The 13,239-nt window shown below is 43.1% G+C and overlaps 2 protein-coding genes across 2 annotated transcripts in view; one reads left to right on the top strand and one right to left on the bottom strand.

Annotated features, from left to right (window-relative positions):
• LOC309338641 (uncharacterized protein) overlaps window positions 1-7,425 on the bottom strand; it is a 34,518-nt gene extending 27,093 nt beyond the window's left edge. Inside the window, exons 1-4 of the mRNA XM_081855966.1 lie at window positions 7,177-7,425; window positions 5,298-5,460; window positions 4,644-4,793; window positions 4,095-4,255 (exon numbers count right to left, since the gene is read on the bottom strand). Of these exons, the coding sequence (XP_081712092.1) occupies window positions 4,095-4,255; window positions 4,644-4,793; window positions 5,298-5,460; window positions 7,177-7,359 (657 nt within the window). The 5' untranslated portion in view covers window positions 7,360-7,425. The remainder of the gene's footprint in view (window positions 1-4,094; window positions 4,256-4,643; window positions 4,794-5,297; window positions 5,461-7,176) is intronic.
• The window catches only part of MCM3 (minichromosome maintenance complex component 3), a 368,003-nt gene that overhangs the window by 85,097 nt on the left and 269,667 nt on the right, over window positions 1-13,239 (top strand). The window lies entirely within an intron of this gene.

Here is a 13,239-nt window from a genome sequence, read left to right as displayed (position 1 = left end):
ATATGGACTGGATTGACATTTGGAGAACTAAGAACCCCCTGGGAAGAGAGGGAACATTCTTCTCTGAAGCCCAGCTGACTTGGACAAGAATCGACCAAATATGGATAACTAGAGGTCTGGCACCCAAGGTTAGAAAAGTGGAAATCTGCCCAAAGACCTGCTCCGACCATAACGCGCTGAAGATGGATATGACACTTTTGCCAACCGGCTCCTTTAGATGGAAGATGAACGATAGCTTGTTTAGAGACCAGGAGATTATTAAGAAGGCCCAAAAAACTCTGAAGGACTATTTCGAAATAAATATGAACACTACGGTGGAAAAAAGAACTATCTGGGACGCAAGCAAAGCTGTGATGAGGGGGTTCTTGATACAACAGAACGTCGTAAAGAAAAGGACACAAAATGAAAGGAAAGATAAGATCTTGCAGAAAATTAAAGAATTGGAGAAGGAATTAAGATCAAATCCGAAGTCACAGCCGATTCTGAGAGAAATTAAACTATACCAAGCACAATATTCCAAACTGATAAACCAAGAAATAGAATGGAAGATTAAACTAATGAAACAAAAAACTTTTGAATCGGCGAATAAATGTGGGAAACTGCTTGCTTGGCAGTTGAAGAAGAGACAGAAATTAAATACAGTTACAAACCTAGAAATTGAAGGAAGAAACATTCAGAACCCCATGGAAATTAGAAAGTGCTTCCAGAGATACTTCAAAAAATTATACACTCAAGGGCCGCAAGATGAGGCTGAGATTAAACAATTTTTGGAAAGAAATGGACTAACAAAGTTGTCACAAAAAAACAGATTAATCCTGAACAACAAAATAACACAACAAGAGATTGAACAAGCCATTCAGAACATGCAACTGGGCAAATCTCCAGGGCCAGATGGCCTGACTTCCAAGTATTACAAGATATTAAAAGACTATCTGATCCAACCAATGATGGAGGTTTGTAATGAAATTATGGAAGGGAAGAAGGCGCCGGAATCGTGGAAGGAAGCTTTTATCACATTGATACCAAAATCTGAAGCTGAAAAGACACAACTCAAAAACTATCGTCCCATTTCCCTTCTGAATGTGGATTACAAAATATTTGCAGACATTTTGTCAAGTAGACTAAAAAGAGTTCTTAATGAAGTAATTCATAAAGACCAAGCAGGCTTTCTCCCAGGTAGACATATGGTTGCTAATACTAGGAACATTATTGACATTTTGGAACTTTTGCAAACAGACATAAATACAAAAGCAGTGTTAATTTTTATAGATGCGGAGAAGGCCTTTGATAACATTTCTTGGAAATTTATGAAGGGAAATTTGAAAGAAATGGGAGTGGGACGGGGGTTTGAGAATGGGATTGATGCAATATATTCAGAACAAAAGGCCAAACTGATAGTTAACAATGTGGTTACAGAAGAGTTCAAAATTGAAAAAGGAACACGACAAGGCTGCCCGATTTCCCCTTTGTTATTTATCTCGGTTCTGGAGGTGCTCTTGAATATGATCAGAGGGGACCGGTTGGTGGAAGGGATTCAGGTCGGAGCGAAACAATACAAACTTAAAGCTTTTGCAGATGACCTAGTTTTGACCCTGCAGGAGCCAGAATCTAGTACGAAAAGAGTATTACAATTGATTCAGGACTTTGGTCGGGTGGCGGGATTTAAATTAAACAAACAGAAAACCAAGGTGCTGGGAAAAAATTTGACAGATATAGAGTCAGAACGGTTTCAGAGAGAAACAGAATTAACTATGGTTAAAAAGGTAAAGTACCTAGGGGTAAACATAACAGCAAAAAACCTGAGTCTATTCAAGGACAACTATGAAAAATGTTGGTCTGAAATTAAGAGAGACTTGGATAGTTGGACAAAATTGAAGCTTTCTTTGTTAGGCCGAATTGCTGCTATTAAGATGAATGTATTGCCAAAAATGTTGTTTTTGTTTCAAACATTACAGATTGTGGATAAAACGGAGTGCTTCCGGAAGTGGCAGAAAGATATATCTAAATTTGTCTGGCAGGGCAAAAAGCCCAGAATTAAGTTTAAGATATTAACAGATGCGAAAGAAAGAGGGGGCTTTGCCCTGCCGGACTTAAAGTTGTACTATGAAGCCGCAGCTTTCTGCTGGCTAAAAGATTGGCTACTTCTCGAAGACACTGACGTACTGGACCTGGAAGGTTTTAACAATGCTTTTGGTTGGCATGCATACTTATGGTATGACAAAGTTAAGATCAATAAGGCCTTTAAGAACCATATTGTCAGGAAAGCAGTGTTTAATGTCTGGACAAAATATAAAGACTTATTGGAAAATAAAACTCCAAGGTGGCTTTCACCTCTGGAGGCTAAGGCCCGAAAAAGACCCAGTATGGAGGCCAAATGGCCAAAATATTGGGAAATATTAGAAAAAGATGGAGACAATTGGAAATTGCAGAGTTTGGAGAAAATGAAGGATAAGGTGCGAGACTGGTTACATTATGCTCAGATTAAAGAAGTTTTTAAAAATGACAAAAAGTTAGGGTTCCAGGTGGAGAAATCGAAGTTAGAAACAGAATTGTTAGAACCAAAGACCAAGGTACTATCTAGAATGTATAACTTGCTGCTAAAATGGAATACACAAGACGAAATGGTTAAATCGGCTATGATAAAATGGGCACAGGACATTGGGCATAACATTATGTTTGAGGACTGGGAAAGGTTGTGGACCACTGGGCTGAACTTCACCGCATGTAATGCTCTGAAGGAAAATGTAATGAAAATGATATATAGATGGTACATGACCCCAGTTAAACTTGCCAAAATATACCATTCGTCTGATAATAAATGTTGGAAATGCAGAGAAAATGAAGGAACATTCTTTCACCTCTGGTGGACATGCCCTAAAGTGAAGGCCTTCTGGGAAATGATATATAATGAGCTGAAAAAGGTATTTAAGTATACCTTCACAAAGAAACCAGAGGCCTTCCTTCTGGGTATTGTCGGCCAGAAGGTGTTAAAGAAGGATCGAACATTTTTTATGTATGCAACAACGGCAGCAAGGATTCTTATTGCAAAAAACTGGAAAACTCAAGATCTACCCACACTGGAAGAGTGGCAGATGCAGCTGATGGACTATATGCAACTGGCCGAGATGACCGGCAGAATCCGTGATCTGGGAGAAGAGAAGATGGAGGAAGACTGGGAGAAATTTAAGATGTATCTACAAAAACATTGTAATTTGGTTGAATGTTAAGAAGGATGCTAGATTATAAAAAATTGGCCACCACTAAACTAGATTTAAATTTGATGATAAGTGAGACTAAAGAAAATATAAAAATTTTTTGGAAGAAGTGCTAGATTATATTTGAATGAGTGGACATGAGATTGTAAACAAGCTGATAATTTGTTTGGAAAAAATTTTTAACGATGTAAATGGGAGCGGGAGACGTGAGGGAGTCCAAAGAAGTCTTGAAATTGTTGTAAAAGAAGTAAGATTGTTTATTATGTGTGCATTTATATTTAAAAACCTTAATAAATATTTATAAAAAAAACAAAAACAAAGGTAGCCCCAAGTAGAGCGCATTGCAGTAGTCCAAGCGGGAGATAACTAGAGCATGCACCACTCTGGCAAGACAGTCTGCTGGCTGCAGTCATGTTGGCTGAGGCCCCACTCCCAGGCAGCCCTGATCCCGCCCCTTAAAAACAAAACACAAACTATACAGAACCAATAAAACAACAACAACCACCACCAAAGGAACAGAACAATTATACTTAAATTAATCCCCAACCAAATATCCATCCCACCCACCCACCCCCAACAAAGGAAAAAAGGAAAAAAGGAAATAAAAATTTAAATTGCCATTGACTGCTTGAGGACATTTTAAAGCACATTAACCACCTGGAACAGGGAAGCAATGGCAGAACACTTCCCACACTTCCCCAAAACTTTGTTCCAAAAGTTTGTTCCTGGGCCACGCCCCCTGGGCCAGTTGGAGAAGGCCCTGGAAGGGAGCAGGCCCTGCAGTCCTCACCCAGCCGAGTGACTGGGTTTGTTTGTTATAATCAACTGGGTTTGTTATAATCAACTCTTTGTTTGTTTTAATTGTAAAAAATAGATTACCGTGACTGAAAAGCTTCCGGCGAGCCGGACATTTTCATTGACCAACTTCAGAAGTCTTATGTATGTGGGATCTTCATAATCAAATCGCTTGTCTAGTAGAATGGCCACTATTATATTAGCAACAGCTGCATTCATAATTGTGGTGGTCTCAAATGGTTTTCCTATACATAAATATGACAGTTAAGCAAAAATATTCTGTTTAAAATGTGGGATGTAAAACACATAAGAGACGAGTACAACATTCCTAGAATGGACATGCTAAGTCTGTTCTTTGTTGCCTTAAGTTCCCACTGGCAGTTTCCTTGTGTGTAGACCTCATTTAACAAATAAACTGATCCTAAGTGCTGCTGGATGTGGCCATAGCTGGGCTAAGAAATGCTTAGAAGTCACAGGAGTTATTGCAGTACAATGGGCACGTTACAGGAACAGACCAATTGCAGGGAACCCTGGGATCTGTGCTTCTGGAAATTAGGAATATGTAACACAATAGTCTTGGCACCTTTAAACTATGCTAGTATAGCTATGCACCAGAGGAAAACACCAACTCACCTTCATAAGATTCAAATTTCTTTATCAGGACACTGCATTCCTCAACAATTCTATCCTCGATGGTCCTCTTTCCCATTCCGTAGTCCCGTAATGTGCTTAAAGCAAACCGCCGCATCACTTTCCAGTTCTCACCATTAGAAAAAATTACACCTGATGAGACGGGAGGAAAGGTTTCATGTCTGCATGGCCATTGTACAAAAATATCAATAAATTGTGTTCTGCATTTCTTCCATGGAACTGAGAATGGATCCCAGCTATTCTCCCCCTGCTAGAGGGTGGCTCGGGCTCCCGCCCACAACCACTCCCCTCTCTTCCAGGAGGAGAGTCTTCATCTACTGAAAGTCAAGACCAAAAAAAGGCTGACCTGGTCCACTCTTTTTAACATTTTAGCTTGATCTGCAGAAATTCACATTTGACATTTTTTCTGACACATTCTCAGCCTAATGCCTGCAAATACTCTGTCAATGTCAAAGGCACTGAGGTGGGTTGAAAAAGTCACAAGGATTTTCCCCATAGGAAACAATGGGTTTCAATGACTTGCTTTGCAAACACTCATCTTACAAACCATTTCTTGGGAACAGATTGTGTTCACCTGGTGGGACCAGTGTGTGTCTGCAAGCATTACCAGTTCCAATAGAAAGGGAAGTGCCTCACCAAAGCCTTGTGCAAGCTCTTGAAACATTGGAACGATGGGCCTGTCAGCAAATGCGTCCGCCTGATTAACCAGAGCCTCCTTTACTGTCTCATATCCTGTCAACACCACAGTTTTCTGGGGTCCCATTTGGATGCCCAAGACAGGGCCATATTGCTTGGACAGCTGGAATTCAACAGAAGAAAAATTGAGAAACAGAGTTCTGGCATACCCAAATAATATATTAATGCAAATCATCTCTGACAGAACCAAGACTGCATTAGCTACCACCCAGTCTCAAATCTTCCATTCTTGGGCAAGGTGATTGAGCGGGTGGTTGCTGAACAACTCCAGGAACGTCTAGAGGATGCGGACCATTTGGATCCCTTCCATTTGGGATTCAAGCCTCATCATGAGACTGAAACTGTCTTGGTTGTGCTGCTCGATTATCTCCGGCCGGCTAAGGTGAAAGCTGTTTCCTAGTTCTGCTGGATCTCTGTGACCTTTGATATCATTGACCATGACATCCTTCTGGGCTCTCACTTACGGGGTATGTGGATAATAAACAGCTCTACCTCTCTTTTAAATAAAAACCATTGAAGGCAGTGAAGGTCCTGTGTAAGTGTTGGGGGGCGGTTGGAGGATGGATGGTGGCTGACAGATGGAGGTTGAATCCTGACAAGACAGAAGTACTGTTTTGGGGGGACAGGAGGCAGGCAGGTGTGGAGGACTCCTGGTCCTGAATGGGGTAACTGTGCCCCTGAAGGACCAGGTGTGCAGCCTGAGAGTCATTTTGGACTCACAGCTGTCCATGGAGGCGCAGGTCAATTCTGTGTCAATGCAGCTGTCTGATACGCAGGCTGAGACCCTACCTGCCCGCGGACTGTCTCGCCAGAGTGGTGCATGCTCTAGTTATCTCCTGCTTGTACTACTGCAATGTGCTCTATGTGGGACTAGTTTTGAAGGTGACCCGGAAACTGCAACAAATCCAGAATGCAGCAGCTACACTGGTGAGTGGGAGTGGCTGCCGAGACAATATACCACTGGTTCTGAAAGACCTATGTTGGCTCCCAGTACATTTCCAAGCACTATTCAAAGTGTTGATGCTGACCTTTAAAGGTCACCTGTATACCTGAAGGAGTGTCTCCACCCCCACCATTCAGCCTGGACACTCAGGTCCAGGGCTCAGTGCCTTATGGTGGTTGCCTCACTGTGAGAAGTGAGGTTACAGGGGACCAGACAGAGCGCCTTCTTGGTAGTGGCACCTGCCCTGTGGAACGCCCTCCCATCAGATGTCAAGGCAATAAACAACTATCTGATTTTTAGAAGACACCTGAAGGCACTCCTTTTAAGGGAGGTTTTTAATGTTTGATGTTTTATCATATTCTTAGTCTGCTCGGTGGCTGGGGAAGCCCAGCCAGATGGGCAGGGTATAAATAATAAATTATTATTATTATTCAGTTGTGGCAGAACAAATATTTGCTAGGCATAAGCAGAAAACCAGAACAAAATAGGCAGTTGTAAGGATAAAAGTGATTATACCTTTAATGGCACCTCTCAAATCTAGTTTAGAAAGATAGGCTGAAGGAGGAGGCTGAGCTGGGCAAGGTTTGCATTGGCACTTTTGCATCCTTGAAAATGGAGGCAGAGTCAAACGGGATTCGACACCAAACACCTTGTTCAAATTACCAGTTATAAATTGCAATTAGGTCCTATGACTGGGAATGTTAAGAGGCGGTTCTGTAGCACACAAAGGGGAGATAAGATTTATGGGCTCTAAAAGAACAAAATGTAATGCATTCTTGATATTAAGAATAATAATAATAATTTTCTACCCCGCTCATCTGATTGGGCTTCCCCAGTACCCTTCAGCCTTGCCATGGGAAGAACTGGAATCTTTACCTTTAACATGGTTCTGTGAGGCCTCTTGAGATCCATGATGTGGAGATTCCCAATGAGAGGTAAAGGCCTTGGTCCTGGTGGAAGATTTTGGGAGCTCTTGTTCCAGAAAGTGCCCAGTTTCAAAACAAAGGAAATCATAAGGATAAAGAGGAACAATGCTGGAATTGGCTCCGTCCAATCCATTTCGTTTCAGCAAGCAATTTTTTCCCCAGTGGTTATAATGAAAGCCACAGTGCAGTTTGGTCGAGGACAATGTCTTGCAACTGCATTGAGCAGCATATATATTATGCTAGGTACTGTCTCAAGCTAATAATTAAACCATTATTAAACTCTCTTGAACCTGGCTGCAGACCTGTCACCCAGATTATGTGCAAAATTAATCTGTTATAAGGGGAGTAAAGGGCAGCATTGTGAAATTCTTTGTAATCATTGAACTGCATTCAGGGATGGTTGTTACAAAGTGCACCAGTATGGATTTCTGGAGAGGCAAGATGGCAAGCGCCACAGCAGCATGGAGCTCCTGAGGACCACAAGCACCAAGCGCTGCCTGGCTGCCCACAGCATTGCCACCATGGCGGGGGGGGGCATTATTTCATTAACGGCGAGGCCACGCATCAGAACAAAGCATTGCAAAGGCGTTTTTCTACCCTGCTGGTGGAATCCCCAATGGTTGTAGCCAAAACTAATGGTTGTATCCATAAAAGAGACGAACTCAAAACAGTGGCTTTTCTTTTTGGTTTCTCTGGAATGTTAGAGACAGCCTGTTTTACAGGCACGAGGGGGAGGTTCTTGCTCCGTGTGTGCAGAAGAGGCAGGAAGGGGCGAGGGAAGGAGGGAGGCCGCCCACCAGCTGGCGGGTGGATGGGAGGGGGTGCTTCTCATGGCCTGTTGACGCCCCTCCCTGGCCCGCCCCTTGCCTCCACTAGCAGCCCATGTAGGAAGGAAGCGAAGCGCCAAGCGGGCAAGCAGGTGATCTGTGGAGCAAGGCTTTTTCCTGGATGACGGGGCAACCCGCCCATGACTCCCAAGCCTACAGTGAGCCGGGGGAAGGGGGGAGCTTTGCCCCTTTGCCAGGGGCCCCGACAGGTGTAGGCTTGGGAGTCGCGGGCAGGGATACACATGCAGAGTGTCACCCTCGCTCAGGATGTCACCCGGTGTGGCCCGCCCCCACTGCATCCCCTTGCTCCGCCCCTGAGCAGAGCTCCAAGGCTTGGAGGCCTCCGGAGCCAAACAGAATAAAAGCAAAAACCTCCATATAAAAACCTGGCAACCCAAAGGCTAACACTGTCTAAAAGACTTCTTCGAAAACAACAAAACTACAGTGCAGTTTGATCAACAACAGTGTCTACCAACTGCAATGAGCAGCCCATATATTATGTTACATAATGTTTCTAGCAAATCATTAAACAATCCCTCTGATTTTTTTTCTGCTCCACAACTATTCAATGCTGTACTTTGGATGATTTGCATTTCAGTTTAATGTATACTCAAGTGGGTGGTGCTTACTTGCAGAAACTAATGCTTTCTAGAACACAGCTGTCAACTATCCCTTATTTGGCGGGAAAGTCCCTTATCCCAGTGCTATGTCCCGCTGCTGTCCCTTATTGATGATTTCCCTTAAATTTCCCGGGTTTCAAAGGAAGCAGCTCCTCTCCCTCCCTCCCTGCTGGCCAGGGAGGAGGGAGGCTCCAACTGTGTTGCTCGGCTGCATTGCTCACCCAATAAGGAGTCTAAGAACATTGCCTGGGGACTCGCCTTTGCTCAGCGCTTCATAGTGGAGAGGGGACAGTGGTTTTCCTTGCTGGGTTGCTGCGCTGTGGGAACCACTGCTTGAGGCTTCGTTTGGCTGCTGGTTGACTAAAATCCCTTATTTTGGCTGCTGATCCCTTATTTTCGAGGCTGCTGGTCCCTTATTTTCAAATCTGTAGGTTGACAGCTATGTTCCAGAACAGATTCAAATGCTCTTGAAGGCAGCGAAGTCATCACTCAGGATTACCTGTAAACTTAGTTTGTTTGTTACACTGGGAGTAGAGAGCAGCATTGTGAAATCATTTGCAGATGAAATTATTCCTGTTAAATTGTGGGTTGACATAGCAGACGACACAGCGATTTCTCCAAAGCAGCTCTTTATTTTGTAAGCTGGAATAGAACTGACTAGCAAACAGCTCAGCCGGCCTGCTTTTATAGGCAGCCGGCTGTCAACATTGTAGCAACAACAACCCAGAGTTTCCCGCCTAAAATAACTGACGTGGACCTGAGTGAAAACTATCTACAGACCTGAGTGAAAACTATCTACAGTATCCCCCTGCTGGCCCAGGGTGAAACTTCACTACATAACAATTCCACTTTACTTAGGTACGACTGCATTGTGTCCAGTATTTCCTGAACTTTCTCCAATTGAAACACTCACAAATATTTTTCTTTTAGCATAGTTTTTATTCATTTTCATCTTGAAACTGTTGAACATGGTGGCATTAGGGTATATCTTTGTATACATTAGAGCATATGACATGCAAGAATGTGAGCAAGGAAGGATAATAACTAAGCAGTACATCCTCTCATAGTGCCTAAATCCATTCCTACAAAGGTCATGGGGCCCAGTGAAGACAAAATTCAAAGTATCATAGTGGGTGTGGCTGGATTTTCTTAAGAGAGAAGAGAGATTCAAACCTGACATTTTTTTCTATTTCCTGGTGAGACCATGGTGACTTCCACTGACTCCAGTGTGAATGGGATTAGCTCCCTCTTCCCTCTCAGAGCAGAAGCTAGGCGGAGAAGGTTTTGAGTTTTTCCTCTTGTGGAGATTGAAGTTTTGATTTTGAATTTGACACATTTCCCCCATTTTTTATATGGCCAGTCAGAATTCCATTGATGAGGGAAGCCTTAAGCAAGCTACCCAGACTCTCAGAGAACATCATCCAATGGACAAACCACCTTTATGCCATATTTTATTTTAGAGGAATCTTGGATTGCATGGAAAATGAAAAGCCTCCTGGCACCAGTGAAGTAGCCAAAACACTAGTCAAGGCATGGGAAAAGCAGAATAAACTAGGAGTAGCTATATTTCTCTGTAGTATTTTGGATGCTAGTTTGTATTTTGGATTGTACTTTGTAAAAAAGGTAGAAAGGGTAAAGGACTCTGGACGGTTAAGTCTAGTCAAAGGTAACTATGGGGTGTGGTGCTCATCTCCCTTCAGGCTGAGGGAGCTGGTGTTTTTCCACAGACAGCTTTCTGGGTCATATGGCCAGCATGACTAAACCACTTCTGATGCAACGGGACACCGTGACGAGTGCCAGAGAGCACAGGAACACTGTTTACCTTCCCACTGCAGCGGTACCTATTTATCTACTTGCACTGATGGGCTTTCAAACTGCTAGGTTGGCAGGAGTTGGGACAGAGCAATGGGAGCTCACCCCGTCATGCAGATTTAGACGGCTGACCTTCCAATCAGCAAGCCCAAGAGATTCAGATAGTTTGTATCAAAGGCAGCCTGGAGCAGTCACATAACATAACAAAGGCGCCTAAGCCTAAGCAAATAGGCACGAGACACATAGACATAAAAGCTGCATTTTTACATGGCAAAATCTCAGAGGAGATTTACATGAAGCAAGTGTTTAATCAATTCAAACAATGCATTTGATATGCAGACTTCAAAGGGGGCTTTAAGGACTAAAAGAAGCTGCTAGGGCATGGAACAAAATATCACACACCATGCTAACACAGCTAGGGCCATGGAGACAAGTGTTTGTACAACAAATGTAAGATTGAACAATTGTCTTACATTCTGGCATTCACGAATGCCCTGATAATTGCAATCATAAATGACAGAGAGGACACAGTAGTAGAAGAAAATTTAAGCAAAGATGTGGCGGTCAATGAACAAGAAAAGGTTCATTACTATCTAGGAGTCCAGATACAGAGAGAAGATGGTTGTTTTATTCTAAGCCAGAAGCAGAAAGTCACTGAACTAATTGACAGCATGGAGATGCCAGAAGCAAACCCAGTTGTTGCATCTATTACTACAGACTTTTTAAAGAACCAGGAGGAAACAAAGCCATTGCCTGACAACAACAAATACAGGTCAGCAATACTTTTGTACCTGACCATGACATGCAGGTTGGTTATAACAAATGCAGTGATTATTCTGAGCAGAAAAGTGAAAGTTCCCACTGAACATGACTGGACAGCTATCAAGAGAGTTGTCAGACATCTAAAGGGTATCATGAACTGTAAATTAAAGTTGCCAGATTACAGTGATCCTGAACTGGTAGGTTACATGGATGCAGAGTGGGCTGGGGGTACAAAAAACTATAAATCTATAGGTGGGTATGTCTTTATGTCTGCCAATGGTCCAATCTCCTGGGGCAGTTATATACAGAATTGTATAGCCTTGTCTTCTACAGGATCCAAATACATTGGAGCCATCCTGTCTGAACTAGTTAAAGCCAAGCCAGACTGGTGGGCTCCGATACTAGCGGAACTATTCACTGTGGTGGACAAAACTGGAATTCTGCCTAATTCATGGCAGAATTACATAATTATCCCAATCTTTAAAAAGGGGGACAAAAAGTTACCTTCCAACTATCAACCAATAAGCCTATTGTCAAATATTGGGGAATTGTATGCAAAACATCTATTATCCAAATTAACTACATGGCTTCACCTAAACGACATCATAGGCCCAGAGCAGGCAGGGTTTAGGCCAGGGAAATCCACTTTACATATCTGTATAGTGTTATCCCATTTAGCCGCCAAGTACATGTGACACCATAAAGAAGGACTATTTGTGGCCTTTTTAAATCTTAAGGCTGCTTTTGACTCAGTCGACAGGGGACTGTTATGGTCCAAACTGGAGACAGTGGGCTTAGACCCCAGGTTACTTTACCTGATTAAAAAGCTTTACTCAAATAATACCTGTCGTATAATAATAACTCCAGGGGACGAGGTGTCAGACCCTGTTGCTATAAATTGAGGTGTGAAACAGGGCTGTGTTTTTGCTCCCTCTCTTTTTAATCTCTTCTTAAATGACCTTGCCCCATTACTAAAACTGGTGGATGCTCACAGCCCAAAACTCAATGCATCAAAAATTCCCATTCTCCTATATGCACATGATATGATTCTGCTCTCACAGACTGTTGTTGTTGTTGTTTAGTCGTTTAGTCGTGTCCGACTCTTCGTGACCCCATGGACCAGAGCACGCCAGGCACTCCTGTCTTCCACTGCCTCCCGCAGTTTGGTCAGACTCATGTTTGTAGCTTCAAGAACACTGTCCAACCATCTTGTCCTCTGTCATCCCTTTCTCCTTGTGCCCTCCATCTTTCCCAACATCAGGGTCTTCTCCAGGGAGTCTTCTCGTCTCATGAGGTGGCCAAAGTATTGGAGCCTCAGCTTCACGATCTGTCCTTCCAGTGAGCACTCAGGGCTGATTTCCTTCAGAATGGATCGGTTTGATCTTCTTGCAGTCCATGGGACTCTCAAGAGTCTCCTCCAGCACCATAATTCAAAAGCATCAATTCTTCGGCGATCAGCCTTCTTGATGGTCCAGCTCGCACTTCCATACATCACTACTGGGAAAACCATGGCTTTAACTATATGGACCTTTGTTGGCAAGGTGATGTCTCTGCTTTTTAAGATGCTGTCTAGGTTTGCCATCGCCTTTCTCCCAAGGAGCAGGCGTCTTTTAATTTCGTGACTGCTGTCACCATCTGCAGTGATCATGGAGCCCAAAAAAGTAAAATCTCTAACTGCCTCCATTTCTTCCCCTTCTATTTGCCAGGAGGTGATGGGCCCAGTGGCCATGATCTCTCACGGACTAGAATTGGCTTAAAGCATTTGTTAAGTGCCTCTATTGACTATCTGACTAGTATGAAAATGAGTATGAATTTTGACAAAAGCAAAATAATGGTTTTCAGGAATTCTCATAAGAGATATATTTGGGGTTTTTGGTGGGAAACACATCCAGCAGGTATTTGAATTCAACTACTTGGGGATCACTTTCCATCACAGGCTCCGGTGGTCTTCACACTGCGCAGGGGCAGTAAACACCAGCAAGCTGTCCATGA

Source organism: Podarcis erhardii (assembly GCF_964252035.2).
Source record: "Podarcis erhardii genome assembly, chromosome: 3".
In the NCBI taxonomy this organism is placed as follows: domain Eukaryota; kingdom Metazoa; phylum Chordata; class Lepidosauria; order Squamata; family Lacertidae; genus Podarcis; species Podarcis erhardii.
The sequence above is the reverse complement of the archived record's forward strand: the minus strand, read 5'-3'. Positions and strand labels throughout refer to the sequence as shown.